Source organism: Vidua macroura, chromosome 3 (genome assembly GCF_024509145.1).
Source record: "Vidua macroura isolate BioBank_ID:100142 chromosome 3, ASM2450914v1, whole genome shotgun sequence".
Classification (NCBI taxonomy): Eukaryota; Metazoa; Chordata; class Aves; order Passeriformes; family Viduidae; genus Vidua; species Vidua macroura.
Genome location: NC_071573.1, coordinates 28,039,827 through 28,066,565, shown reverse-complemented (window position 1 = coordinate 28,066,565; position 26,739 = coordinate 28,039,827). Strand labels below are relative to the sequence as shown.

Genomic DNA, 26,739 nt, shown 5'->3' with positions numbered 1-26,739 from the left:
TTTTGAAAAGACGGAATCTCACACAAGGAATATATTCAGCATATTGTGACCTTCTGCACCTGCAGCTGGACAGAGACTATGAGGAATGGGGAAACATTCTGGTATTTAATACATTTTAGCCAAAATAAGTTTGCACTTCTCTCATGACTTCGAGAAGAAATCTTCTGGGCAGAACCCTGGAAGGTGGACTGCACTTTGTAGCAGGACAAAAACCTGTTTATAACACTCTGTCACTTATCAATTAGCTACAGAAGGATAATGCCAGCTGTTCGTGAAAAAGGGAAATGTCATAGAACTTTTGAGACATAAACAAGAGCAATATTTAGATCTGACAATTTTATACATGATGCTGAGTTAGCTTATTTTTAGACAGCTTGGGAGGTTTCAAAAAAAAGCATATGTTGAGAGAGTTCTTTCAAAATCACAGACCCTGACACTGCAACTATGATGACAGCATCCACTTTATGTACAGAAGGAACCAGAACAGATATGGAGAAAGACACTGCAATATTTTATTTTGATTATTTTATTTTTTTTTAATCTTCAAAGTTTTCTGCCTCAAGACAGGAATGCATGATAGATAGAAATGGCTCAAACATCTTCACATGAAACACTCTTAATCATAATTCATTCACAATTATTTTTCTAAAACATCTACAGTTACATAATCCCATTTCCATCCATTATCACAGATTTAATTATTTGTTAAACAGTAGTTGCCAGCAATTGAAAGCTGTAAGGCTTTTTGCATATTAGTAGAGTCTTCTGAACTACACAAGAATATCACAACTCCTAACTCTCACTTACATGGCAACCCCAGGTGACAGATGTTCCAAAGAGAAATGTGTTGCTTATGTGGAGTTCATAAAAATGACAGAGAGCTCTCTGTGCTTCATTAGCTCTACTATCCCTTCTCCTTTACTAAGATTATTTTCTAAACCTACAGCATATTCCTCACTTGTAACCAAGAACTTTGATGAGCTGATGAACTTTATCTTCCACTGCTGCTATTTGGCAAATTTGCAAGTCAGGCATACTAGAGCTCTCCAGTAAAACTATGTACAGAGCACAGTTTAAACAGATGGGTTGCTTGGAATCTGTATCTCCCTCCAGCTGAAGGGAACTACTTTGAGGTTCTCTGGAACTGTTGTAAACAAGAGGATATTTTTTTTTCTATATATATATATGTGTGTATATATATATTTATATATTTTATATATAAATGTTCTAAATGTCCTTTGGGAGTCCATTTGTTTTTATCTTTCCAAATGATGACTAAATACCTGATCTGTAGCATTTCTCCTGAGAAGATACTAGTAAGGGAATGACAGTTTTGATGCACTTTGGAATGGCACAATCACGTAAACGTTTGCACAATTAAGACTTATGAACTCATCCAAAGTTTCTAAACATGATATTCTAACTAAGAACTAAAATACCAGCACAATGCAGCAAGTTAAAAAAGAAAATTCTATGTAATCAAAATATAAACAAGTACATAGGAAATGGATATCTGCCAGTAAATCTATATCTTTTTTAAAGTAGGAAATGTATGCACTTAAGAAAAAAAATGCAGCTATCTGACAAACTTTGTAAAAAAATGTACTTTCCAAATGCATAACAAATGCCAAGATATCCCGTAACTGGCCAGGTATAGCCACATGAGAGCTGCATGGCTTAGAGCAACCTGGGGAGGGGTGGGGTGGAAATAAAATCACAAAAACAATAGATCAGCAAGTCTAGGGAAAACAAAACAAAAAAAATCACATCATTATCTAAATTACTGTATGCTTATATCACAACTGCTAAAGGAGCCAAGGGAAAAAAAAACCAGAAAGTAGAGATTGCAGTTTAATGATTTTTAAGAATTACCTCTAAAAATTCAGAAGAAAAAAATATCAACTTACTAATTCTAAGCACCAATTTAATAATTTAAGTTAACTGTATTTATATTTTTCATACTAGGGATGGAGCAAGTTCTGCTTGAAGGCTTAAAGTTTAACTCTGGAGCCCATCTGACTTCTGTGTTCTTGTCATGCTTCTTCTGCTGTTCACATCAAAGTCACTGTAAAAGATTCTCTCAAGTTTCCAACTCTCTAGGCAAGCAATTCTTTGAAGAGACAATTATGTCCTATAGTTTAAGTCAACTTTCAGGTCATGAAAAGTGAAACATGCCAGTATTTGGTTAGTCTGCTAGTTAAGAGTCTGTGAAAATGGAACAGTCGACACCATTCCTCAACAGGATTTGCCTTAGAACTAGCAGCACCCAGGGCAGACCAACTTTGAACACATCCAGACTCCACGAGGAATTAGTAGTGTTAGAAAATTGCATATGTGTTAGATCAAGAAGGCATTGCCATACATGTGGCATTGTTACATTATTTTTCCTCTATTTTTCTCAAGGAAAAATAAAGGAAAACAGCCCTACAAAGAGCTTTTTGGTTGGTTTTTTCATTCTGTTTGTCTTTGCACCTGGAAAAAGCAGCACAGTGCTTCCCAGCTGGAACAGCTCAGCGCTTCCCATTAGGTCAGTTCTTCTAGAAAGCACTTCCACATAGTTAAGGTGGTCTACTTCAGTTAATTCTCAGAGCTAACCTTTTTTCCAGTATGTATTTCATGCCACTTCCTAACAGCAATTTCAGAACTGAAATGGATCTATAGTAATGTCCACTACTAACTGCGACCAGATCTTGCTACAGACCATCAAGCCAGGCCCTTGGATTGGTTCCACACATTGAACTGAAGCTCAGACTAAAAATCTCACTGAAACTCAAAATCTGGAGTGGTCATGAATCTCAGCTACTCTTCCCTATTTGAACCCTCACCCTTGTAATGAAAGCACGCACACCACGGGAAAACAACAACCACCTGAGCTGGGAGCATTAAGACACCGGTGAGTTATCCTGCTGCTCCTCCGTGACCGTGGACTCGCTGTGCTCCTCGCTCAGCTCGTTGGAGGGCTCCTCGTAGCTCGGCTCAGCAGGATCCAGGCTGCTCCCCTCGCTTTGCTCCTCACTGTGCTCCTCGCTGTGCTCTGCAGACTGCTCCAAGTTGCTCTCCAAGGAAGCCGGAGAGCTGCCAGTTACGCTTTCATTTTGGTTTATTTCATTAAAATGCTGTGGGAGATGTGCAGGAGACTGCACAGCGTTTTCACTGGCAGGGATGGGCACTTTGGTGGCACTGATATCCAGGACAATGTCATTTGGTGGCAGAGTTACCTTCTCCACGAGTTTCCACTGAATAATACTCATGTCCTTCCCTCCAGTTGAAATCAAGTGACCATCGCAATGGGTGAAGCTGACATTTGTCACATGACTACTGTGAGCACTGTATTTGTGACTTGGGGCCTATTGAAAACAAGCAGAAAGATAAATCACATGTTGACTGGAAGAGCATATGATACGGAAATTTAAAACCACTAATATTTTTGCTTAGCCCTTCAAGAGAGGTCTTAGTTCACAAAAGAATAAGGAATTATATTTATATTAGATTTCCCACAATACTTCCTCTCTTCTTTGCAACTTGGAACAGATTTAGATCTTTATAGAAAAAGTAATGGACCTCACATTAAGGCCAGCAAACACAAAGCATCAAGCCTTGTCGCCAGAATTTAAGGGTAACTATTGACAGTTCTCTTTCAGGTATATTGTTTTATATTTATATTGTTTTACACTTTTTATTTGCTATGTAAAATTAATGGGGGGTTCTTGGTAGTATTTGCCTGTCAGGCTCTAAAACAACTATGCTGGAAGCAAGGAAAGCTTCAGGCAATGTAAACAAGCACATGGACTAGACTGGTCTAGACTTACCTTTGGCTTGGAACAGGGATACTGAAAGAGATGGACCTTACAAAAATCATCAGCCACTGCTATCACTTTTCGGTTATGGGATCTGACAAGGGCATTTATGTCTGTCCCATCCGATCCTTCGGGCCAAACTCCTAGGAAAGAGTACAGCAGATATTCAGCAATGGTGGTTTTGGTGACAAATCAACAGACAATTCATGAACAAAAATAAAATCTATAAAGCTGTGAGAAAAGGCAAGATGAACAAAAGGTAAGACAGAAATTCAGCTGGAAAAGGGAATGTGCATTGCATTAAATGCCATCAATATTTTGCTAGGCTAATGCTGCTCCCCCCACCCTGTTCTCCCAAACCCTCAGTTTCAGCCAGGATAACATCTTGGGCTTAACATTTGTTTCCTGAGGTTCAAAACCTCAGTCTTATTTAAACCTTATCTTTAGATTAAGTTTGCTGCTAAACTGGTAACTCTTAATACTGTCATTCATGCACAGACATTTTAAAGGCAACAGTGATGCTGAAGCACAAGGCAAACTCAGGTACTGTACATTGTGGTCCTACTGGCTTCTTCTCTGGTTTCATTTGTTTGACTTCTTGTACTTCAAATCTTAGTATTTGTGTAATTCAAAGAAGACAACTGATTGATGATACTCTGCACAGAAACCCAGCATGTGCAAGTTTCATAGATGTAAGTGCTGTCAAGTGCTTAAGTACAATTCAATATCATTTTAAGTCAAAAGAATGACACAGATATGTCTAGACAAAAGAATAACAACATTTCCTAGATGAAAAACACTGATTAAATTTGGGGTGGGGGAGACTCTAAACAAAATTCTTTTAACAAAACATCAAGACATTAAGAGATTCCCATAATAAAACAGACAATTCACATTGGCATGGAAAGCTGAGCAACAGGTAAGCAAGGGATTGTAAGATATGCCAAAGGTACCATGTTTTTAAAATCAGATTCAGATTCCTGATTAGGTCTAGGAGCTAGGTGGAATTTTCACCCCCATCCCGAAAAACTCTGTGTCAAATTCACCAAGAGGGCTGTTGATTATCAGATATGAAAATATCTTCTTCCTCCCTTACAGTTGCTGACTTCAATATAATAAAAACCATGTGCTGTCTACTGTTTTATACAGTAGAAAAAGCCAATTCAGAATTGCCATATCTTCTTGTTTTTAAGCAAAATGGCAAAGAGTGTTTAACTTTAAAGCTGTTTTTTCCCATTCTTCAGTGGGTGGAGTAAGAACTTTATTTTCTTTGAAGAATAACAAAGGCAGTTTGTTAAACTTGTTACAATGCCAATAAGCTACATTGTAGGTAATTTACTAATAAAGACATGAAGTGCTTAGGAAAGTATTCAGAAACATTTTAGTGCTCTCACATCAATGAAATAAAAGTGAGAAAAAGATATACTATTTAAGAATTTTCAAGTAATTCAACCTGAATGAATTTTACCTTTCCTCATTCATTCTATATATGAAATACTGTTATCATGTGGGAGTAATAAATGCCTGAAGTTTCAGCTACCACCTTAGGCAGGCTTTGACAAAGAACTATGCAATTTCCTCTTCTTTTTAATTTCCTCTTCTTATTAATTTAAGATTAAAAGGACTAATATTCAAGATTGAAGCTTTTATTAAACATCTTTTATGTTCACCAAGTCCTTTAGCTGCTCCAAAGGTAAGGCAACCCTTTGTGATAAGACAGCAGGATTTGCTTTCAATGCATCAGACAAACATGAAAAAATCCAAGACATTTATATGACTGAGTCTTGAATTACTAAGATAACTGCAAAAATTCTTAATAACTGTAAAAATAACAAAACCCCCAAAGTAATAGGACTTTATATTATAAGGCACAACAGCGACACTTCAATTTTAACAAATTCTGCTAAACAGCAGTAAGCCTCTCAAAAGAATCTGTTCAGGCAAAACTGTGGGAAATGTGCAGCAAACCCCAGACTGACTTCAAGTGTTCGGGGTGCAGAGTGATTACACTGCTGAGCCAACAGTAATAGCAACTGCCAAAAGGAGTGATGCTGTTCTCATCCAAACCACACATTTCCATCCTCCCCCTCCTGCTGACAACAGTGGGATGCCTGATCCTATGGCACACTACCGACAGAGCTGAATTGTAAAACACATACCCTCAAAAGCCCAAATCCCACAAACTTAACCCTCTCTCCTGAACATCAGTGAGCAGCCCCTGGCTTGCCTGGATCCCTGAGCCAGCTGATCCCTTGCCAGATTAGCAAATATCTGATAGGTTGGCTTAGCTGCACTGTCTGATTTAATGGGAAAATACTTGCCTTTGTCTGAGGTCAAACCATAACTTTAAGATCCTGCAAAGGGTGTCAGACTAGCAGACAGTATAAAATTAGGGCGTGATGAATCTTGGCTAGGAAGTTTAAATATATTCTGTTCTGCCCTGGAATACCATCACATGCTTTATCTATTTCATGCCCAGGTTCTCTGGCACACTGAAGATTTTGAGAATAGTTGAAACTAATTAATCTTAATTCAGAAGTTGAAGTTTGTATTCATCCAAAAGAAAATGTAGACAGAATCAGGAGACTTAACCACTTCCAAAGCAATAAGTAAAATGGTCTCTCAAAACAGTGGTTATGGGAGCTGCTCATGTCCAGCCTGGCCCCAGTCAGTAATAACAGCTTCTATCTAATAGCTGTTAAAAAGACAAACCAGTGATCTAGATGTGAAACCAAACTCTTTCTGCACTCTCACATCTCACCTCCTTAGGTCAGGAGTAAAGGACACTTCTGGGAAAGCCCTGGGATTCACTCCAGAGAGCTGCTGCCCTAATTCTGTCTGCTCTACTACCAAATGTAGTGGCAAAAGTTCAGTAGTAACATAGTCTGCTACCTCCATGTTTCTGGTAGATGTAAGTACTCTGTAAAAAATGTTGAATGTTTCAGCTCCAAGCCTATTCCATAAGGAAAATGCAGTCCTTACAAAGTGTTTTCCTTGTTCCTGGTGAAAGACATCATATTAGCATCAGCGTTTTGCTTTTCACTTTCTGTGGCCTTTCCTGAATCTTCTGATACTCCATTTTAGAAAAGGCTTTTGTGCTGCACTATTACTGCAGTCACAGGAGCAAAGCGAGTGAGGAAATGATTGCTGTGGTCCAATTCCTTGTTAGCCTAGGCTTACATGATCAGAGCATCAGGAGATGCTCTGATCATGTAAGCATCCTGAGATGCAGGAAATTCACAGAATGACTAGGTCGGAAGAGACCTTCAAGATCATCGAGTCCAACCCATGCCCTAACACCTCAACTAAATCATGGCACCAAGTGCCACATCCAGTCTTTTTTTAAACACATCTAGGGATGGTGACTCCACCAGCTCCCCAGGCAGGCCATTCCAGAACTTTATCACTCTTTCCATGAAAAACTTTTTTCTAATATCCAACCTATACTTCCCTTAATGCAGCTTAAGACTGTGTCCTCTTGTTCTGTCAGTTGCTGCTTGGAGAAAGAGACCAACCCTCACCTGATTACAACTATCTTTCAGCAAGTTGTACAGAGTGGTAAGATCACTGAGAAGAGATGCTTCTACTTCACCCAGATAGACTGAATAAAGACACCTGCAAATACACAGTCTGGCTCACAGTTCTCAGCCTCATGGAAGCCAGTATTTTTATCAAACTAGCAATAAGCAACAATATTTAGCTCCAGAAAGAGCAAGCTCCTTTTTTTTCTGCTACCTACCAAGCTCCAAAGAACTCAGAAATATTCATGCAGTCTATCAATTAGTCAGCTTCCTTCTCTGATCCTTTTTTGTTTTTCCTATTGTCTCAGATCTTTGGTATCCAAAAAGGAAATCATGCCTGGTTATTAAGCACCAAATGCCCTCCACCCAACCAATATGCCACACCAACCTCAATCCTTTGAGGCTACTTGCTCGTTAAGCACATGACAGCCCTTAAATGCACAAAAGCTGTCAGAAGCTACAGAAAGGACTCACACTTCTCTGATTTTCTTCTATCCTGCATGTAAGCTGGTATTCAAAGTTGACCTTCTAGTAGCTGTGAAGAGCAGATTTGTAGATCTAATCCTCACCTCTAAAGAATTTGCTGATTTATTTGCTTTTGGTATTTTGACTAGAACAGAGGCAGGTGCCTGATCTCAGTGGCAGAAGAGAGATGTTCCCAGCCCTGGTCCCAGAACTTCACTGGGAGGCTGAGCCTTACTTTTATACCCCTCACAGAGGGGCTCCTCATTTATGGCCAACAGACCTGCCTACAGCAAAAGCAATTTGAACTATTTTGCCAGTCTAAAATGGTACTATTAAAAGCAGATCTGTCAGCTTTTTAAAATTGTTTGGTATATTTTAAAAATAAACTACTAGATAGAAATCTGTTTATGCTTTAAAGCATTTTTATTTTTTACGAACAGAGTATATTACTCACCTTTGACTACAGGTATCAAAGTGCTGTCATAATTTTAATTTATGAACTATAACCTACACTTGTAACACTCTTGCTCCTGTCCCAAAACAAGGTAAACAAAGGAGAATGCACATGTGCCATATGAGCACTTTAAAATATAAACATGTTGCTTCAGTGCCTCCATAATTGGTAGCCTAAAATTATAGTGGGAGAGTCAACCCCCTAACTTCAAGAACTAAATAGAAATCAATTGTACATTGTCTACAGAACACTTGGTGCACTTTAGCACAGACAAATACTGTGGTCAGTCACTTTGGTCTGTGATCGCATGGCCATCCTTTAATAATCATTAACAGTGTACTTTTAATGACAAATTGAAGCAAACAAAACCACAAAAGCACAGGGTTAGTAGCTTAAAAGCAAGTTAAACAGTGCTTACCAAACACTTGGAAGCCTAGCACACAAGTGTACGTTGTCCAATCTATATCCTTACAGTCAGAACGATTCCTGATTAGCTTACAGCCACTTGGAATGTCCCCTGTGAAAAAAAGTGAATGATGAGTTATGCAATGCAAAATTTTATTTCCATAGGTGCTCTTTGAAGAGATGCTAATGCAGTAAATAAATGCACCTTAAATCCAACCTGGAAATAAATTGTAGAGGCAAAGACAGACCAGCACCTTTATCAAATTCCAGATAGTTGAAGCTTTACTTGGTTTTTATGAGTCACATTTACTTCTCATTTTCCTCTTCTGATAGCATAACCTCAAAACCACTTCCCTGCAACTTGAGTACCCTGCTACTAACTCTACAAAATGCTTTAATGTAGTCTGTTATATAATAATTTCTTCTTCCTACCAGCTCCACTGATGTGTTAGAATTCAGTAAATCATTCAGGAAGCTGTACTTTTAAAAATACTGCCAGAGAAGCCTTAGACTGCATTACAACTTTTAACTAGAAAAGGAAAGATTGTCTTGCAATACACCAAGCCGGTAATAATGGGTCACGGTACATGAAATTATAAGCACCAACACTACCTTTTGATAGACTGCACTATCTAGATTTGAAACATAAGCTGTGACAGGCAGAAAAAATATGTTAAGGTGACAGATATTTAAACCTGTTGGCTATTCTTGCCTGTAAAGGGAAAAAAATACAATCCTCTTGGATCCAGTTAAAGCCATAGGAAGACAAGATTAAAAAAATCAATTTCAAGAAAGTCTAATATGCACTACTGATGTTGAACTTCTGGCATAACCACTATGTGTTCTATTCATGTTTTCACATATTAAAAAAAGACAAATACATAAACATTATTACCACCAATTCATTAAAGTAGCATTACTGCTTTTCTTAGATTTCACCACCACCAGCCAAGATAATGTTTCAAACAAGAAATCCCAGGAGAGAACTGTGGCACAGGCCCACTTATTTTATTCCCCCAAAATAACTGGTATTGTTGACACTAATTAGACAACTGTATATATTATTTTCAATCTACAGAACTTTTGGCCAACATCAAGTTGTAGAGCCACTTGTTCTGTAAATTCTACACTGTTAAACTGATTTATGACCTTGTAAAGAAGTAAGCTATATTTGGCATTGCCACTGGGTAACACACGGCTCTGAATAACATCAAGGTATCAGGTTACACAAGTTCAAATCAGTCCCTTTGTCAGTAAGTGTTTTGTACTGTCCTGATCAAACACACTTTTCTAAATACTCTGACAGCTAATACATATTTCTGTTTCCAGTGTATTTAATTTCATACTTACAGTATAGTATTTCATAGTCTCCTGAGTTTGACATTATATATTTATTGTCCGGGGACCAGTCAAGGTGTGTAATATAGCTGGAATGTCCCTGAAGAAGAATGAAGTAACATCAGTGTGAAACATTTGATTTTAATTGAAGGTGAAGCAGAAGTTGCACCCACAGATGGGAGAGCTAGCAGGAAAACAAAACAAAACAAAACAAAACAAAACAAAACCCAAAAAAACAAAAAACACCTTCCCACGTGGCCCAGGTCTGCTGCAATTCACTTGTGAGCCTTTAAAGGCTCCTCAGTCCCACTGCCACACTGGCTAACAGCTAAACAAATGCAGGCTGGGCATCGTGCCTCTCCCACTCTCCCTTGTAAATCCTGGCCCTCTTGGACTCCAGAAAGATTTACTCCTAGAAGGCATGATGCTAAAATGTAGATGAACCCAAATTTGTACTGGAATTAGGAACATACGCATTGCTACTAACTGTGAAAAACAAGTAACTTGCACAGTTTTAGAGCCTAACAAAAAAGTGACAGGATTTTTTTATTTCTCTATCCATTTAAAATAACTTCCATTACATGCACACTCATGCAAATAACCCTTGCTCATCCTAAAAACTTAGGATACCTTGGTTAAAAACCACCATGCAGAAGTACAAGAGCATGGACTGGTGTTACAAGAATACGCTTCTAAGCTTTTTGAAAGGCTCTGCTGTGCTTTTTGCACTGCACCATGTTAGTACCAGCTTTGAAAGGCATCTGCCCTACAGGCAGTGGGTCAGCTTTATTAGGAATCAAAACCTTTTGGTCTAGTTATCACCATTAAGAGCACACTGAGGGTTAAGCACCTGGCTTTGGTTTTGAGCAAGAAGACAAATGCAGCTGGACAGAGTATTTTTTCTATGCACAAACTTATTTTGAGGGAACTAAGAGTAATAATAACAGTAATAATAAAGCTATGAAAAGCTCCAGAGAAGCCACAAATTTAAATAAGGTAGGAAGCATGGGTAGCAAATTAATAAAAGTGACATCCATGTCACTCTTCTTCTTACACCCTTCCATTTCTTCTTTCTGCTCCTTTTCCCCTTGTAAGACCATATATTTTCTCCCTTTCATAGCCATTCTGTCACATTCTTGACTGACAGATGTCAATCCATGTCCCTCCCTCAGTGGGCATTATGAACAAGATGTCCCTAAGCCCCCCCAAAGGGTCTCTTGGCACAGCCTGCAGCAGCCACACCAGGGCCATTCAGAAGCTCTGCACTGGCTGCTGTGCCACCCACCATGCCAGCTTCTTCCACAGAGAACTCTAAGAGATTCTGATTGCTTCCAGAATTACATGTAGAAATACACCCGTGTCCCATCTCCCTGTTTCCAGTCCTCTGAGAGACTGCAAAATCAATTAGGAGAAAAGCTGGCCTTTATGATTTGTTTACTTATGCAGTAGTCTCTGCCTCAAGCAGAGGAACTGTGTATTGACATAACTGCTTTGCAGTCATGGGTGAGACATATGATACTGACATGCAAACCTAGTATGAAAAAAAGAAAGTGCACAATTGGCTAGGATTTTTTTCTCCCTCCCTTATTTTCCAAGTCTTCCAATTTGCAATCTAACTCCAACATGGAAAAGAATTGGTCAGTCATTTACTAAATCCTGACAGACATTTGGCAGCTGTTAAAATTCCTGGGGGTGGTGGGGGGAGGGAACAAAGCAATTGGCCAGGGGGCTCCAGGCTGCAAAATCCCTTCAGGCAAGTGATCACCAAATGATGAACTGGAACACAACATTGTTATCATATCTGCAATAGGAGGATCCCGTTTTCTATTAAAATCTTTCTTTGGTATCTGCCCACCAAAAAGGCAACATTTTACTCCCTCCTTTTCTGTACCTTTATATACAATGAATGATTCATATTATTACCAGCTACAAAAACTATCTGACTAAATGGAAACTCCTTCCTCCATTGGCAGTGTTCATCTGTTTCAGACTTCAGTGATGCAAGGTTCAAAATGCCCACAGCCTCTAGGACAGGCACACTAATCGCTTCAGGTTAAACCCAGTGTACCAAATACTTCAGAGTGGCTGTCTGCATGGCTTTCACCCCACACCCCTCTGGGTAAATGCCCAGCACTTGCTCCTCTTTTGCTAAAGTGTCTCTGATGTAAGGCAAACGGACGCAGCAGCAGCTACCCGGGAACTGCTGACACGCTGCAAGTTCAGTCCCAGCTCACACCTTCACACTGCTGACTGCATAGCTGGAGCCTGCAAAAAACAGCTGCACTAGTCAAAATGGTTGTTTTGGCTCATCTGAAGTTCTGATCACAGCCAACTATCCCTTGCTATGGAAACAGGCCCACAGGTCACAGACTTGCCTCTCTAGCAGCAGCAGAATGCCTGGCTGTGACTGAGAGGGGATTTAAACCTAACAGCAGGCATACAGCCCTTATGCACCAGCTAATGCTGGTTCAGTAGATAAAATCCTTCTGAAAGAATTCAAATAATGTATTCAAGCTGGAAGAAACAACCAGAAGTTGACTACCAGGAGGACTGAGTCATACTATTTGGAGGTCACCCGTGAGGCTACTGAATGACAGAATGCCAGAAGGATGCAGTGCCAGGAGAGTGCTCCGGGTCCTGAGCATGCCTGGGTGCCTCCCTGCTTAGCATCAAGCTGGTATGGGCCTGCCAGGCTGCTGGCAGGGAGCACAGGGCAAGTGAAATTGGATCTGCAGCTTCGCAGTGAGCTCCAGGCAGCTCCACATCGCTGCCTTCTGCACCGGCTGGGAGGGTCAGGGAGCTCAGCCCTGACACAAACTATGCTGCTGATTTTGTATTCTACACGCAGTCACTCACACTGAAAGGAAAAGGATAACAGAAATCTGCTCTGAAGCCTTGACACTTCTGCCTGGGTATAACAATGCTCAATTCTCCCACACCAATTTTTACAAACCTCTTTCCTGCCAAGACAGTGGGATAGAAGGACATCCAGATGTTGGTTTAAATTGCAATACGCTCTCTCCAGACACATAATAAAATAGAAATAAATGATCTTAAATATCTTCAAAGAGCTCACAGAGACCTTGAAATACATAGCAAACTAAATATTATGTATGTTAGGCTTAGCCATCTCTGAGTGATTTTATATTCTATGGTTAAAAAATAAGTGTTGAGGTGAGATGCTGTACTAAGGGGCAGATGTCCACTGCCATCCCTACCAGCTCCACTGGGGCCCTGGTCTGAGCTCCCTGTGGGCTCTGCAGGGATGGGGCAAACCCAGGCCTGCTGCCTGGCCTTGAAGCCCTGTGCACCCCACAACAGCTGCACACAGGCTGCTCTGACCCCAATGCTCTAGTGTGTGTCACATTTCAAAGGTGAAACTATTCTTATGACATAATTTGAAGATCTCATTAAGTTTCACTTGTCCTTAATGTAAATATTTTCACTAATCTTAAAAGATAGCTTAAGGTCAGAATGTTAGACAGAAGAATAGTCTGTCTTTTTAGCACTGGGACAACCTCGTCCAATGTAACAATAATAACAAACTCCACTACCCATGCTACATTTAGATCTATTTACCCAGGGCCACATCCCTAAGTTCAAATTTTGTAGTAAGCAGTAACAATTACAACTGAAAACAATGCATATTTGCAGCCTCCAAGACTACACATTCTAATGGAATTACACCACTATTATGTTAGTTCAAGAAGTACTTTACCAGTAGAAGGAAAATATCCCCACCAAAAAATGTAATATTTTCCTTGAATAAGTTTCAGCATATAGGTACAAGGCATTTCTCCATCTCTACTGCTAATTTCCCATTTCAGAAAAAGGCAATAATCTGAAAAATTAGTCATATCTGATGCCAAAGTGATTACTGCACACAAAGAGATGCAGTAGCCATGAGAGACTGAAGTTTAAAATCAAACAAATGCTGAAAAAACCCTATAAAACATATAACCAAAAGGGAGAAACATCAATCCAGAAACAGTTTCACTGCTTAACATCTAAATGTATGTATAACATCAAAATGCATGTACAAGATGTAATAATCACGTAAATGATTATACATGCTCCAAAACTTACAGTGCATTTTCCATATCTGCTATACTTTCTTCCATTTTCTGTTACTACGTAGAGGTAAATAAAGTTGTCATGGGATCCAACTGCAAGTAAGGTGCCATCTACAACACAGAATATTTGATATAAATAAACAGAATGTTTGTTTTGTGAATTTTAATTATTTCAGGTTTATTGCTAAGACTACAGTCTCGGTTAAACTACTTATGAATTGTACTGAAGAATTCATATCAGTTTACATTATGTTTCTTTTCAGCTGTATCTGTTTACTTTGTGTGTATGTTTTTTGGACAAGTTCTTCTGCTTTTTTTTAGAGTAAGTGTTCAATGGACAGGATATGAACCCTCAGACTGCATCGGATTTCTGAAAGCTGTTGACAGCAGGCAGACTTGAATTTTATGCATCATAAAAATGCAGAAGAGTATTTAGTCTACGAACAGCTTAACTTTGGAGGTGAGGACTGCAAATAAATCAACACTAAACATACAAAGATGTGGAATTTTCAAACATTATAAGCATTTTTGTATTCTATCTTGTCTCCCTTTAAAAAAATATATATGTAGACAAGAACTGCCACAAATCACAATCAAACACCTCTGAGAGTCAATGAACAGCAGCAATTTAAAATAAATTGCTGTGCTTGGCACATGCGGCAGCATCAGAGGAACATTTTCCTTGCTGACATGGCATGTGAGCCAAAAGCAAACAGGAAAAAGATTTACAAGTGTATTCTTCCATCCTGTTTTAACAGAGAGGAGTCAGCCTCTGACTATTTGTCATATCATGTCTGAAGAGGAGACTCAACACTGGTTTGGACTCCATGTAATCCCAGAGCAAACACTTCACAAACAGCTCTGACTTCCAGACAGACATGAGCTTAGTTTTATGGGTTTGCATTAATGAACTTGAAAATTAAGAAGGATATTAAAAATCACTAGAATATTAATCTTTTTATGGACTGTTCTGTTAACCTGCCAACTATTTGAGAACTTTTTTTGGGGGACCAAATCTAGCATTTATTATGACAGCAGAGTTCAACATGAAGAAAAGGCTGAGAAAGATGATGGTGATGCTTGCCGTTCCAAAATTCTAGGATTTAGTACACACAAATCCGTAAGCAAATCCTCAGTTACATACGAAGCATTTGAAACAATTTTTTCAAAGCTGTGCCTTTTCTAATGCCTGGGGACTAGTTTAACACTATTCAACAGACACCCAACTGGTTTATCAGAATTATTCTGACTGTACAAGTCTGCCTACCTACTGAGTAGCGCATTACTGAAAGCTGTTCGTTGCCATCAGTGTGTATTGAAACCAGATCCCTCGTTTCTGCATCCAAAACAAACCACCTAGAGAGAGGAGAATTCCAGTAAGTATCACTTTCACTAAACAAAAAAACAAGTAAAAGAGCCATAACCACTGCTCTGCCTTCATCATCTTATGCTAGCCCCTCAAGGGCAGCATAGAGAACATCTGTTTTTAATGGAACACTTTTCCGGTTCACAAAGCAAGACAAGTTTCAGTGAACAATACATGAAAGATTCTAAATACTATTCAATTTCTTCCCCTTCCCTGAACATGGTAATCATCACCAAAACATCTACTGGACATTAAACATACCACCAAACAGATAATATGACTGCATCTTATCATCATTAAGCCTTAAGCTGAATTTCATTCTACTTTCCTATTTTGAAGATAAGTTTTGATTTAAAAACCTGATCTTTCAATTTTTATAAAGCAAAGTTAAAAAAAAAATAGAAGTAGTAGATGTAAGTGGAAAACATTTCTGTACTCATTGTAAACACAAATTCTATTCTAGCTTGGTATTCTTCTCTCAATCCTTTTCAACTCTATGAATAATTTTATTAAAGTAAGAAGGAATAACCAACCATTCACTAGAATTTGACGGTTCATAACCTAGCATTTTATTTTATATTTCTTGCTCGGATGATTTATAGCTAAGGTAATTAATTACATTTTTTATTCTTTAACAATGACTTTTAACCTGCAGTTTATTGTTTATGAGACACTTGTGAGATGCTTACAAAAACTCACTGGCACACAGACCAAAATGGCCACTGAGAGCAAGATGTGCAAGATGGGCAGAAACTAAGCATTTTTCAACGGGTCTGATGCCCACCCAACTCCTAAATATACTGAACATTAGCAACACAGAGACAACGACCATTTAAAAAAATATGTATTCCTACACACAGATCATGAAAACAGAAGGTGTCAATATGGCTTAATACATTGGAGCTGTACTCAGAATTTAACTTTGCTCCAAACTTCAGCTCTCGCAGCCATGAACATATGCCACAGGTAGGTTTTTATCCCTAATGGCAAGTTCAAACACTGTGGAAATGAGCAAGGGAATTCCACCCTCTGTCTTGCAGTGAACTCAGTGGAACATTGCTAAACCTAGGACCATTTATTCCACAACAAAGCTGTAAAATGAACTCCAGGAACAACATCACACATTGCTTTCTATGGGTGGAGATGAGATTCCAGCTCGTGCTCAACCAGTGTCCAACAGCTAGGCATCTGGAAAGCAGTCTGGTCCCAATGGCTTAAACCAGCTTGTGGTTAGAATGCCACATGAAAGAAATTAAACAAAATACACATAGAAAACCCCCTACCCCACATGGCATGGACTGCTGAATAACCTGTGTGCAAGACAGACAGAACCAGTGGAAAACAGGTAATGTGTAGCTCTATTGCCTGATTTATTTCCTTGTGGCTCTGCCTTACACTAACCTTGCCCTTCAGTCTTCAGTTTTCTTACCAATATTAACACTTTTGCTAGAATCTTGTTAGTCTTTTTTTCCACAGTGCCTTTAATTACTCCTATGCTTAGTATTCAAGATATTCTACATGATTAGTCACAGAAAGATCTAATTCCCTGCAAATAGTACCACTGGAAGCATGGCAAAAGGATCTGAAAATTGCCTCAAAAAAAACTTTTTTAGTTTTCCAGCTGTGCCTGTTCAGCAAGCAACAGGATCCATAGAAAGAATTAGTACTGCCAAACAACTGATGATCAGGTCCACAGCAGGTATTTAAGGAAGTGGTAACAAAACCTGCAGTAGACCCTTTGCAGGCAGCCCAAAAGGGGAAATGATACTTAAATATTTATCATGGGAAGTGATATGTGAAAAACCCACCAAAAGCATGATATTTGGCCTGATAAAAGACACACCACAATAAAAAAACAGACAAGAATGGGAAAAAAGGGACAAAATTCAGTTTTCTTTTGATGTCTCAACATTAACCAACAAACCCAGCTTTCTTAGTGCTCCATTCCTTGTCCCTGTCTTACTCATCTCTGTGCTGAAAGCTGAGCAGCACTAGAACAGACACACGCAAGGTTTGGGTTTACTGAGTTCTAAACAGATTAGTCTCATTTAATATTTGCTTTAAGATTTTTAGGCTTTGAATCACATTATTAAAATATTTGTTATGGGTTTGAGATTATTTTTTCTTATGTTAATCGAGATATATGATACAGCCCTCATTCCTTGGGAAATAACTCCCTTGGACCAGATTTTCTGGCACAGAAAGAACTGCATGATGCTGCTGCATAGGCAGTAATTTTAAAACTGTTTTGTTTATCTTGACTCAACTCCATTTATTTCTCATCCACTTATACACTTACCAGGTCTCATTTCAACTCAGTTTCATTTGTATATCTCAAACCCATCATTGAACTATACAATTTCAGAACACACTAAAATATAATGGTGAAAATATAACTGCTTAAAAATTCTTTTTACTGAGGGTAAAAAAAAAAAACAAACAAAAAACCCCAAGGCCATCATCATCAACTTCTTGAACACAGTATAAACTCATTGCCTCAAGTAAATTAAAAATAAGAATTTAAACTGAATGTGCCAAACTTAAAACATAACACTAAATGCTCCAGGAGAGGGAAAAAAAAAAGTCAACCAAAAGCAAGCAACAGAGTGAATGCTTTGGTCATGCAACGTGCCTTGACTATACTTTAACATAAGTTCAAAAACATCTAAAAACTCTGAAGAAACACAGCCTGCCATTCTTTCCCTTTTAATCTGTTTAAAGTACTCTTAGGCCTGTATATTCTGCTGTGTTTAATGAAGAGAGAAACCTTCATTCCATTTAATGTTTATAATTTTAAGGTGGAAAGGTTCAACATGGTAATCAAATATAAAAGAGCTCAGCAAGGCTTTTACTAGAAGGTAAACTTGGTTTTGTAGCCTGATAGTATACCTAATGAATTTAGTGCACACTGCATCTTCACCTTGGAGGAAACTCGCTAAAAATATTTAGCATTTCATTTTTCCAGGAAATTTTAAGGGTGTTGCATATGCTCAGCAGTTTCCAAAAACAAAACTTCAAATGGTTTTTAGACATGAGGTTAGGTAAAAAAAAAATTCTAGTTGGCAAATTAAACACATAAAAATATTCACAATTTTCTTACATGCACCAGGCATTATTTTATCGTCATCAACCACGAGGTATAACTGAAAAACAGAACAAAAATGCTAGTAGATTTAATATGTGCCCTTATCAACTTCTAATGCTATGAATAACCTGTTTTTTCTTTTAATTGGAACATTGATACTCCCTTCCTGGGAGAAGATGCCATCTCCCACTGTAAGAAGCACAAGTTAAAAAGACTCCATTTGTGCTTTGACAGCTTGCAAAGGCACAATGACTTCAGGAAGAATAGGAATGGTTCAGTATCACTTCAGTGCAGCAGTGTGCTATGCCGAACTCTGTCTTACACAAAAATCAAAATATCAGTCTGTTCACTTGCCTATCCACCTCAGTTTAAAAGGCTGCAAGTATGTTTGATCTGGGAAGGACAAAGATCTGTATTCTATCTGTCTTAAAAAGGAAGGTAACATGCACATAACATTGAAATATATGATACTTGGAACAGACAGTGAGGAGTACTCATGGAAACCCCTGCCAAAAATTAGTTTTAAAAGAATAATAAATCAAGATCTGAGCTTTCATTTAACATTTCATCCTAAAAAAACCAAACCAGCCTAACAACAACCAAACAATTCTTCTGTCTTTGTCTAACACATATAAGATGCTCTGCCCCCTCCTGCCATGCTTTTTAGGCTCCATAACCTCAAGCAAAAAGAATAAAAAGCAAATCAACTCCAATTATAAGGTGCACTGTATGAAATGTCTCCTTTAGGCTTTCTGTCATCACAGCTCAGCTGGAAGGCGTTTACCTGCCCGAGTGGGTTCCTATGGCGACCACTGCTCCGCTGGGATGGAAATCTGCACAGTGCCCGGGCTCCTGTACGGGGAGGCACAGACACGTTACTGCCCCGTCTGCATCCCGAGGGCCCAAGACCTCTCCTTAGACCAAAGCTATCCTAAAAGTCTGAGCTGAGCGGACACAGGAAAAACCCATCGCTGAGCAGCATGTTAACCCCCAGCTCTTCTGCCAGAGTATCAGTGACATACACTGCAAGAACACCTTGTGAGTAAAAGGTCAACATTTCTGTGTAAAAAATAATTTTGCTTGGATATTAGCAGAGAACTAGCCAAGCTATGAAATTAACGACTGTAAGGAAAGGACATCTAAAGCCAAACCCTCACAATACCCTCTTCAGATTGTTTGAATAACAGGCAAAAAAAACCCAACTGTAACAAGAATAAAGGACTAAGACTTATTCAATTTGGTTTGTCAAAATAACATCAAGCACTGGTAACCATTACACAATGTCTGATGAACCTTGCTACGTTTATCAAAGCTTCAGATAGCTGTTTTTAAAAGCATAACTGCAGGATTTTTGCTTGCAATCAGGTGGAACAAGAATGTTTCAGAAATTAAATGCTTTGTCCTATTTTCTAGCTTTATATTTAAATTAAAGGGTTGACATACATCTAGCAGTCTGGTCCATTCCAGTGTGTGGTCCACAGAGTTCCACATACAAACTTGCCTATCTTGGGCACATGTTAAAAATAAGTCTTTGAAAGGATGAGATGCCAGTCCCCAGAGTTCGTCTGTATGACCCTAGAAAGAAACCACACTTGATTTAACAATTAATAAAATTAAAATTCTTAAAATTACACACCAGCAGAGAAAACCTTTATATATTTGGGTTATACTTCAAAAAAAACAAATTATGCTCACCTGTACCTCTACTACGAAACCATCGTTAAATGTTCCCCTCAAAACAAAGTTTCGCGAAGTACCCACTAAAAACTGATCAGCTTTTCCTTCTGCTACTGCTCTGATTGTTCCATACTGGTCAGGAACCTGGGAAAAGGAACATCTGTCAAATCACATCAGGCATCTTGATAGGTGCCTCATTTTGGAGGCCACAAATAGAGCACAGTGACAGTATCAGAACCAGAGTTCTCCCATTAAAAAGGAACAATCCAATTATTGTAACCTCGATCAGGGCTTGACCTGTAACCTCCCGCATCTATTTGTTCAGTACAGGCATACAAGATCTTATTCCAAGACAATCACAATTATATAATTTTAATAACTTCAGTAGAAAAAAATTACAAATTAAATTACATAGCTTTTAAGCATGAAATTCACTAAACAAATGCACTCCCACAGCCTTACAACTCATCTTATAAGGAAAGGAATAATACACAGTTACTATTTACTTTCCAAAACACGTTTTGAAAACCAAGAAAAATTTGTAGCACACAGTAAATGCTTCCTGATTTTCTTAACGTTTCCTGATGAGCCTAAATGTTCATATGCCTTATGTTAGCAATGATTCTGAATTACAATGACTTTGCTTATTGCAGGCTTGAATTCTAATACACTGCCTTTTTTTTTTTTTTACAGTGTGCAACTGTTTGTTTTCTAAATTATTTTATTTGAGAAAATACACTAATATTAAGTGATAGCATAACATAAGATAGAAAAATCAATCTGTCAGGACTTTGGTAATGTAAAAATTAGCTTTAACATAACATCATTAACAAAAGGAAAACAGACACTGATATGAATAGAGTGTGTTAGTTAAGCCTAAGAATTGAATGTGATAGTCAGTGGTTACCTTCTCTGCCATGTTTTCTAAATGTCAGTATTAGATTCAAGGCAGTAACAAATTCTAGATTGAACTTACATAAGTGTTTAGAAAAAATTGCTGCTATAAATGGACTATAGGTAAGTGGAGTAAACCAGTGTTTAAAGAACTGTTTAAGGAGAACACGTTATTTCAAGGTAAGGGAAAACCCAAGTTTTTAAAATCCAAAATACACGACCTCTTCCAATTCATCCCCATTGACCTAGCACTGCCATATTGCTAAATCACAAAGAACAGACATATTCACTGAACACCTGGTTTAGGAAAATATATAAGAAGTTCCTCGTCATAGCTTATTAATAATTAATTTTTACAGAATTCCCATATGTATTCTACCACTTGTTTACCTTATGTCAAACATTCTACTAAACCCCTCAAATGCTGGTGACATTGTCTTTCTCCAGAGAGGCAAACTTCTAAAAACACAGGCAATACTAAAGAATATCCTCAAACATCCTCTCAAAGGATGAACTAAAAAAACCCCAAACAACTAAGGAAGGGTTTTGAAGAAAGAAAACCCTTAACTTTTCTGTTCAATTTAAACACAGGAGAACTGAAGCCTCACATAGGCTCATTTATAGGCTAAAATTTAAACACTTTTATAATAAAACATTGCAATCCACTTAAAAAACAGCAACCAGAAGGTATTCCTTCATCCTAACTTCCCCTGCCCAGGGTTGGGAAGGCTCTATCTTACTAGCCAATACCTTGTTCAAGGCAATTTCCTTGTCACTCTTGCTTTCTTACCTCAATTTCCCTTTCAGGATTCAAATCATGATCCCACAGGATGATCTTTCGGTCTTTCCCACCTCCAGTTAGCAGCATTCCATTCCTCATTTGACAGAGTGTGAACACACTGCCATCATGAGCTTTGATTTGTTTGCTTATCTGATATACTCCTATAAGCACAAAAAAGAAAATAAGAAAGAACACTACTCATTTTTTTACCTGTGGTTTATGAGAAGCTTTGCCTTTAGGCAGAAGAATAAAGGAAGTATATAATAATAATTACATTTGGGCTGTCAGTATTGCAAACACAAGGTGGTAGTGTTTTCTTACAGGATAAAAAGATAAAACAAAGGACCTGCCTTTCTGAAGAAAAAGTTTTTTAGATTGATTGCCCTACAAAATGTGAAGGCAAAAACCAAAACCTACAATTGATAGAATGCTTTCATTTCCCTGCTTTCCAAAGGAACACAGTTTTTGCAGATACAAGAGAAACTGTCTTTTAGAGTAAAAAAATATTTAGCAAGTCATTGTTAGAAAAGAAGTAAAGCTACTTTATTAAAAGAAACCAGAAGATTTGTTGTCTACAGTCTTTTGGGAATAAAAGGCCAATTATTTATAGCAAAGTTTCCAGGATGCATGAACCTAATATCTAAAGCTGGATGCTGCCACACTTAAAAATAGTACAACCAGCATTTGGCATCTATCAAGACAGCAGTCTACCCAAAGGAAAATACTTGGAAGAACGAAGAAGATGAGAAAATTAAACAACAAGGGTAGAAAAAGAGGCCTTTTGCATCCTCATCAGGTTCACATCAAAAGAACTACTGTTGGAAAGTAATTTAAAAAATCCAAACAAAGCAAGATTCTGGTGCTGCATATTTTCAAATAGCAATCACAAAAAGTGGAACAGCACCCACCTATGAGCTGAACTTTGCTGACTCTGCCTATGGCTCAAGTCAGTGCAAATCAGTGTGCTCTCACTGTGAAAGAGAGTATGAGATCAAGTCCTGTGACCAATCTAATGTGATAAGCCAACTAAAACCTCTACCTTTAGTTAAGCCAATGTAAATAAATATTTTATTTGCTAATAAAATATACTGGAAAAAGGTTATTTTTGCACATGAAATTAAAAATTTAATATCAGATAGTATGTTGAATTACTTTTCCATTGCAGTTAGCTTGAAAGATGAGAAAAAGATTTACCTACAAAATCAGACTAACTGTTAAAAATGTACTTTTTACATGAATGTTTTCCTGGCATACCAATTTAAACCAGAGTGTTTGAAATAGCTGCCAAATAAAATGAATTATCATTGAATTTATGAGGGCTCAACTGTGCCAGGTCTGCATATGTTGAGTAACAAATAATTTTCCTTTCTTTTTTACAAAAGCTTTGTTCTACAGAGTTAGTTCAATTTCAAATTTCAAAGTTGTTTTTTTTTTTTTTTAAGTATATCAAGACTTGAGGGTCTGCTAAACCAGAAACTGTTATTGATGTAACTGCTACAACTACGCATGGTAATTGTACTCCACATACAAGTCCTATTAATGTCAGCTCCACCACTTAATGGAATTCCTCTGAGACTAAGCATGGTGCAACGTAAGCCTTAAGAGGCAAAGGCAGCCTGCAGAATCCTGAAACTGATCCTCCAGCCTTTTTCAAATCACCAGATCAAAGGAAAGCTGATTAACCACATTTTTTTTAAATGCAAAACATTCAGATAAAGTAGTTTTCATTCATTTAATGCACAGTCTCATTAATTATAGAGAAATTCCAGACTGCTCTTAAGTCAGCAAGTTCACAGGACTTGCAGGACTTTAGTACCAGCTGTTACTGACAGGAAGAGTATGCTCTACGTCAGGCCTACTTCTCTATTCCTTCCCTAATGCCATCCTTTACATTTGTCTTCTACAGACTATGTAAAAACTGTGATTAACCCTGAACATGTCCTACCTTTAGCTCCTTTTCCTGGAGTAGCTTCTACAGTAGTTTTGCCCCATATAAGTATTATCCCACCTGAGTCTCCAGTGAGCACATCACCATTTCCCAAGAACGCCAAACACTGAACAAATTTGGGTTTCTCATATTTCTGAAACAAAATAAGCAAGAGGAAGGGATAATTACTTGTTACATCATTAGAATAATGCATCTACACTCTTACACCCTGCATATACATAAGCAGAATTTAGCCTTTTTTTGTATGTTTACGTCTCTGATCAGACAGTACACGGTAACAATGAAGCAAATTTACAGAAAATGTGATTTCCACTGATTTAAAACTGTCCTGATATCAAGATATTATTACCCCAAATATCCCTTGCTTCCTTGATAATGAATTGCCGCTCCAGGTCCAGAAAAATATATGAGATTTGCCACATGTTATTATGGTATTTGCATCAGTGGGATGGAATTCTACAGCAAGAACAACTTCATTTGTAGTCTGAAATAATAACAGAAAAAATATTTATTCAGATAGGACATTAACTACTAGAAACACATGTAAACCCCCAAGTTTTAGAACTGACATATTTAAAACTAGGTAGCTAATCATATGCTTGGAAGTTTTTTAAAGAGTTCTGTGCTAAGTCAGCTATCTGAATGATTGCACATAAAATTTTATATATTTTCACATACATAATAGATCTTTATTAGACTTTAGTACACAAGTTAGGGTTTTGCACTCCCTTTTGAATCACAAAAAGCTTCTGCTCTCTCAAATAGCTAAGACTTCTGCCAAAGAAAATGAAAAATGTATAAAAGACACTTTTTTTGAATTGAAAACCCTGCTTTTTACACAGACTGCTATTCTGGATAAAAAAGCTGTGACAGAGTCATGTAAGACAACGATAATATTGTAGGATTATATCCATCATTCTCTTTCTGAAATTCTGTAAAAATTCTTTTGGGTTCTTTGCTTTCCTTTCCTCCTAACAAAGAAGAAAAAGAGAAGTCTGCATAATTCAAAATTTTGAAATAGAGTCTCACCTTTGTATTCTTACTGGCTGCATGTACTTTTACTGAATTAATAACATCTTAAAGTATTTCATCCTTTACCAACAGATTTTTATAAACATAACAAACTGACTGGTAATTTACTTAACTTGTAATGTATACTCAACCAAACTGTCTTTTAAGACAGTTCCAATCTCCTGCAGGCAGTGACTACAAAACAAGAAAGTAAATGCATTTATTTCTGCAGGATTTCAAAACAGGCTGCCAGAGAGGTTGTGGAGTCTCCTTCTCTGGAGGTACTGAACACCCCCCTGGCCATGATCCTGTAAAACCTGTTCTAGGTGAACCTGCTTTGGCTTGGGGGTTGGACAGATGATCTCCACTGGTGCCTTCCAACCCTAGCTGTTCTGTGATCTATACATAAGAGTGCTGTTAAACCACATCTTTGACAGCAACTTTTCCTACTTCACAACTTTCAGCTTACTTTAAAAAACAGTCTTCTTTTTTAAAATTTTTGTTCATGGCCATATTTATTGAATTATGTTTCTCAGAGAGTTTTCACACGAGCAAATCTGCTATGTCAAAAAAATAATTTGGAATTTAAGGACTGAAGACCTTAATGGAGTTCAGTTAAGAAACAGCTTTTGTTTTGAATCCCAGCACAAGGGATGCAACTCTGATCACACCATCTACCATGGAAGGTGCTTAAGATACCGTAAGACCAAGTCCTAGATGTGAGTAAGTTCTGAAGGGCAAGCTGTCCCTGCCAAATAATTTTTAGCCAATTCTGATACACCAAGGAACTCCCCTGAGTACAAAAACAGTCAAAACATAATGTCAGTGAACAGGAAATACAAGGCATATGCCAAATAGTTTCACATAAAATATCAAAAAGGAAATGAAAATACTGTTATAGAATTAAATTAAAACTTGTTGAATACAGTTAGTATTGGTCAACATAATCTAGAGAAAACAGGTCAAACCAACATGATTTTGTTACCTGAAATGGCAAGTTCTTAATGATATAGACATATATGCTTGTGGAGCATGATTTATAAAAATAGGCAAATATTCAGTTCCACATGCATGAAATATTTGCTTGCTTGATACTGGATAACACAAAGGATTGGGTGTTCCCAGTGAAATCAGCTTTACATGAGCACTGAGTGCAACACCTCTGAAAAATATCTTACTGCTCTGAAATTTGGAAAGTTTCAAAAAGAAACAGAAAAGCAGACATGACTGCAATCCACGAAAGTACTTAGGACTTCAAATGAGAAGAGACACATACTGAGAATCAATAATCGGAATTTGATTCAGACAAAATTGAAATATGGAATGTTTAAAAGTATTTTATTTTTTTAAACAACTATAGACTGAATCATCACTTTTAGTTTCCTAAAGTTTCCAAGATTTTTTTTTAATTAAGAAACCATTAGACAATTGCTTTATTTGCATTGCCTTTTAAGGATGAGTAAAATGCAATTCCAAACCCTTCAATATTCAAACCACTTCCAGTAAACAAGTTAACAATACATTTCTGTAGAACCCTTAAATAAGCCAGCAGTATTACACAGTTGCAGCTTCCAAAGTAAGATCAAAAGTGTGTCTCACAAACTTGTATTTATGGGAATAAAACCACTTGTATTTCAGAATGTTCATGTGCAAAAATTACCTTTATCTCTGCGATTTTTGATTTCCTCTGCCAATCCCACACAGTAAGCATATGCTCATTAGAGTCATCAATTACACACAAATGAGTACCAGAATCCTAAAGGAAAAAAAGGAAAAAAAAAAAAAAAAGTACTGACAAAGTACTATCATACCCATTTTAGGAACAGGGCAGACAGAGGTATTTTAAAAATCCATGGAGGCACAAATATAAATCAACCAAGTATTTTAAAAGTAATTACAACCTCAATATATATATAGGGAATTT

General features: G+C 37.6%; 1 protein-coding gene across 4 annotated transcripts in view; it reads right to left on the bottom strand.

The window, feature by feature from the left end:
- Positions 1-508: 508 nt before the first annotated feature.
- EML4 (EMAP like 4) overlaps positions 509-26,739 on the bottom strand; it is a 146,837-nt gene continuing 120,606 nt past the window's right edge. For all 4 annotated transcript variants that reach the window (XM_053973342.1, XM_053973341.1, XM_053973343.1 and 1 more), the window contains 13 exons: positions 26,476-26,571; positions 24,154-24,288; positions 23,802-23,937; positions 21,866-22,017; positions 20,200-20,325; positions 19,948-20,079; positions 19,289-19,356; positions 15,321-15,409; positions 14,067-14,164; positions 9,993-10,080; positions 8,656-8,754; positions 3,810-3,940; positions 509-3,347 (listed from right to left, as the gene is read on the bottom strand). In XM_053973342.1, coding sequence (XP_053829317.1) covers positions 2,883-3,347; positions 3,810-3,940; positions 8,656-8,754; positions 9,993-10,080; positions 14,067-14,164; positions 15,321-15,409; positions 19,289-19,356; positions 19,948-20,079; positions 20,200-20,325; positions 21,866-22,017; positions 23,802-23,937; positions 24,154-24,288; positions 26,476-26,571 — 1,815 coding nt within the window. In that variant the 3' untranslated portion in view covers positions 509-2,882. The remainder of the gene's footprint in view (positions 3,348-3,809; positions 3,941-8,655; positions 8,755-9,992; positions 10,081-14,066; positions 14,165-15,320; positions 15,410-19,288; positions 19,357-19,947; positions 20,080-20,199; positions 20,326-21,865; positions 22,018-23,801; positions 23,938-24,153; positions 24,289-26,475; positions 26,572-26,739) is intronic.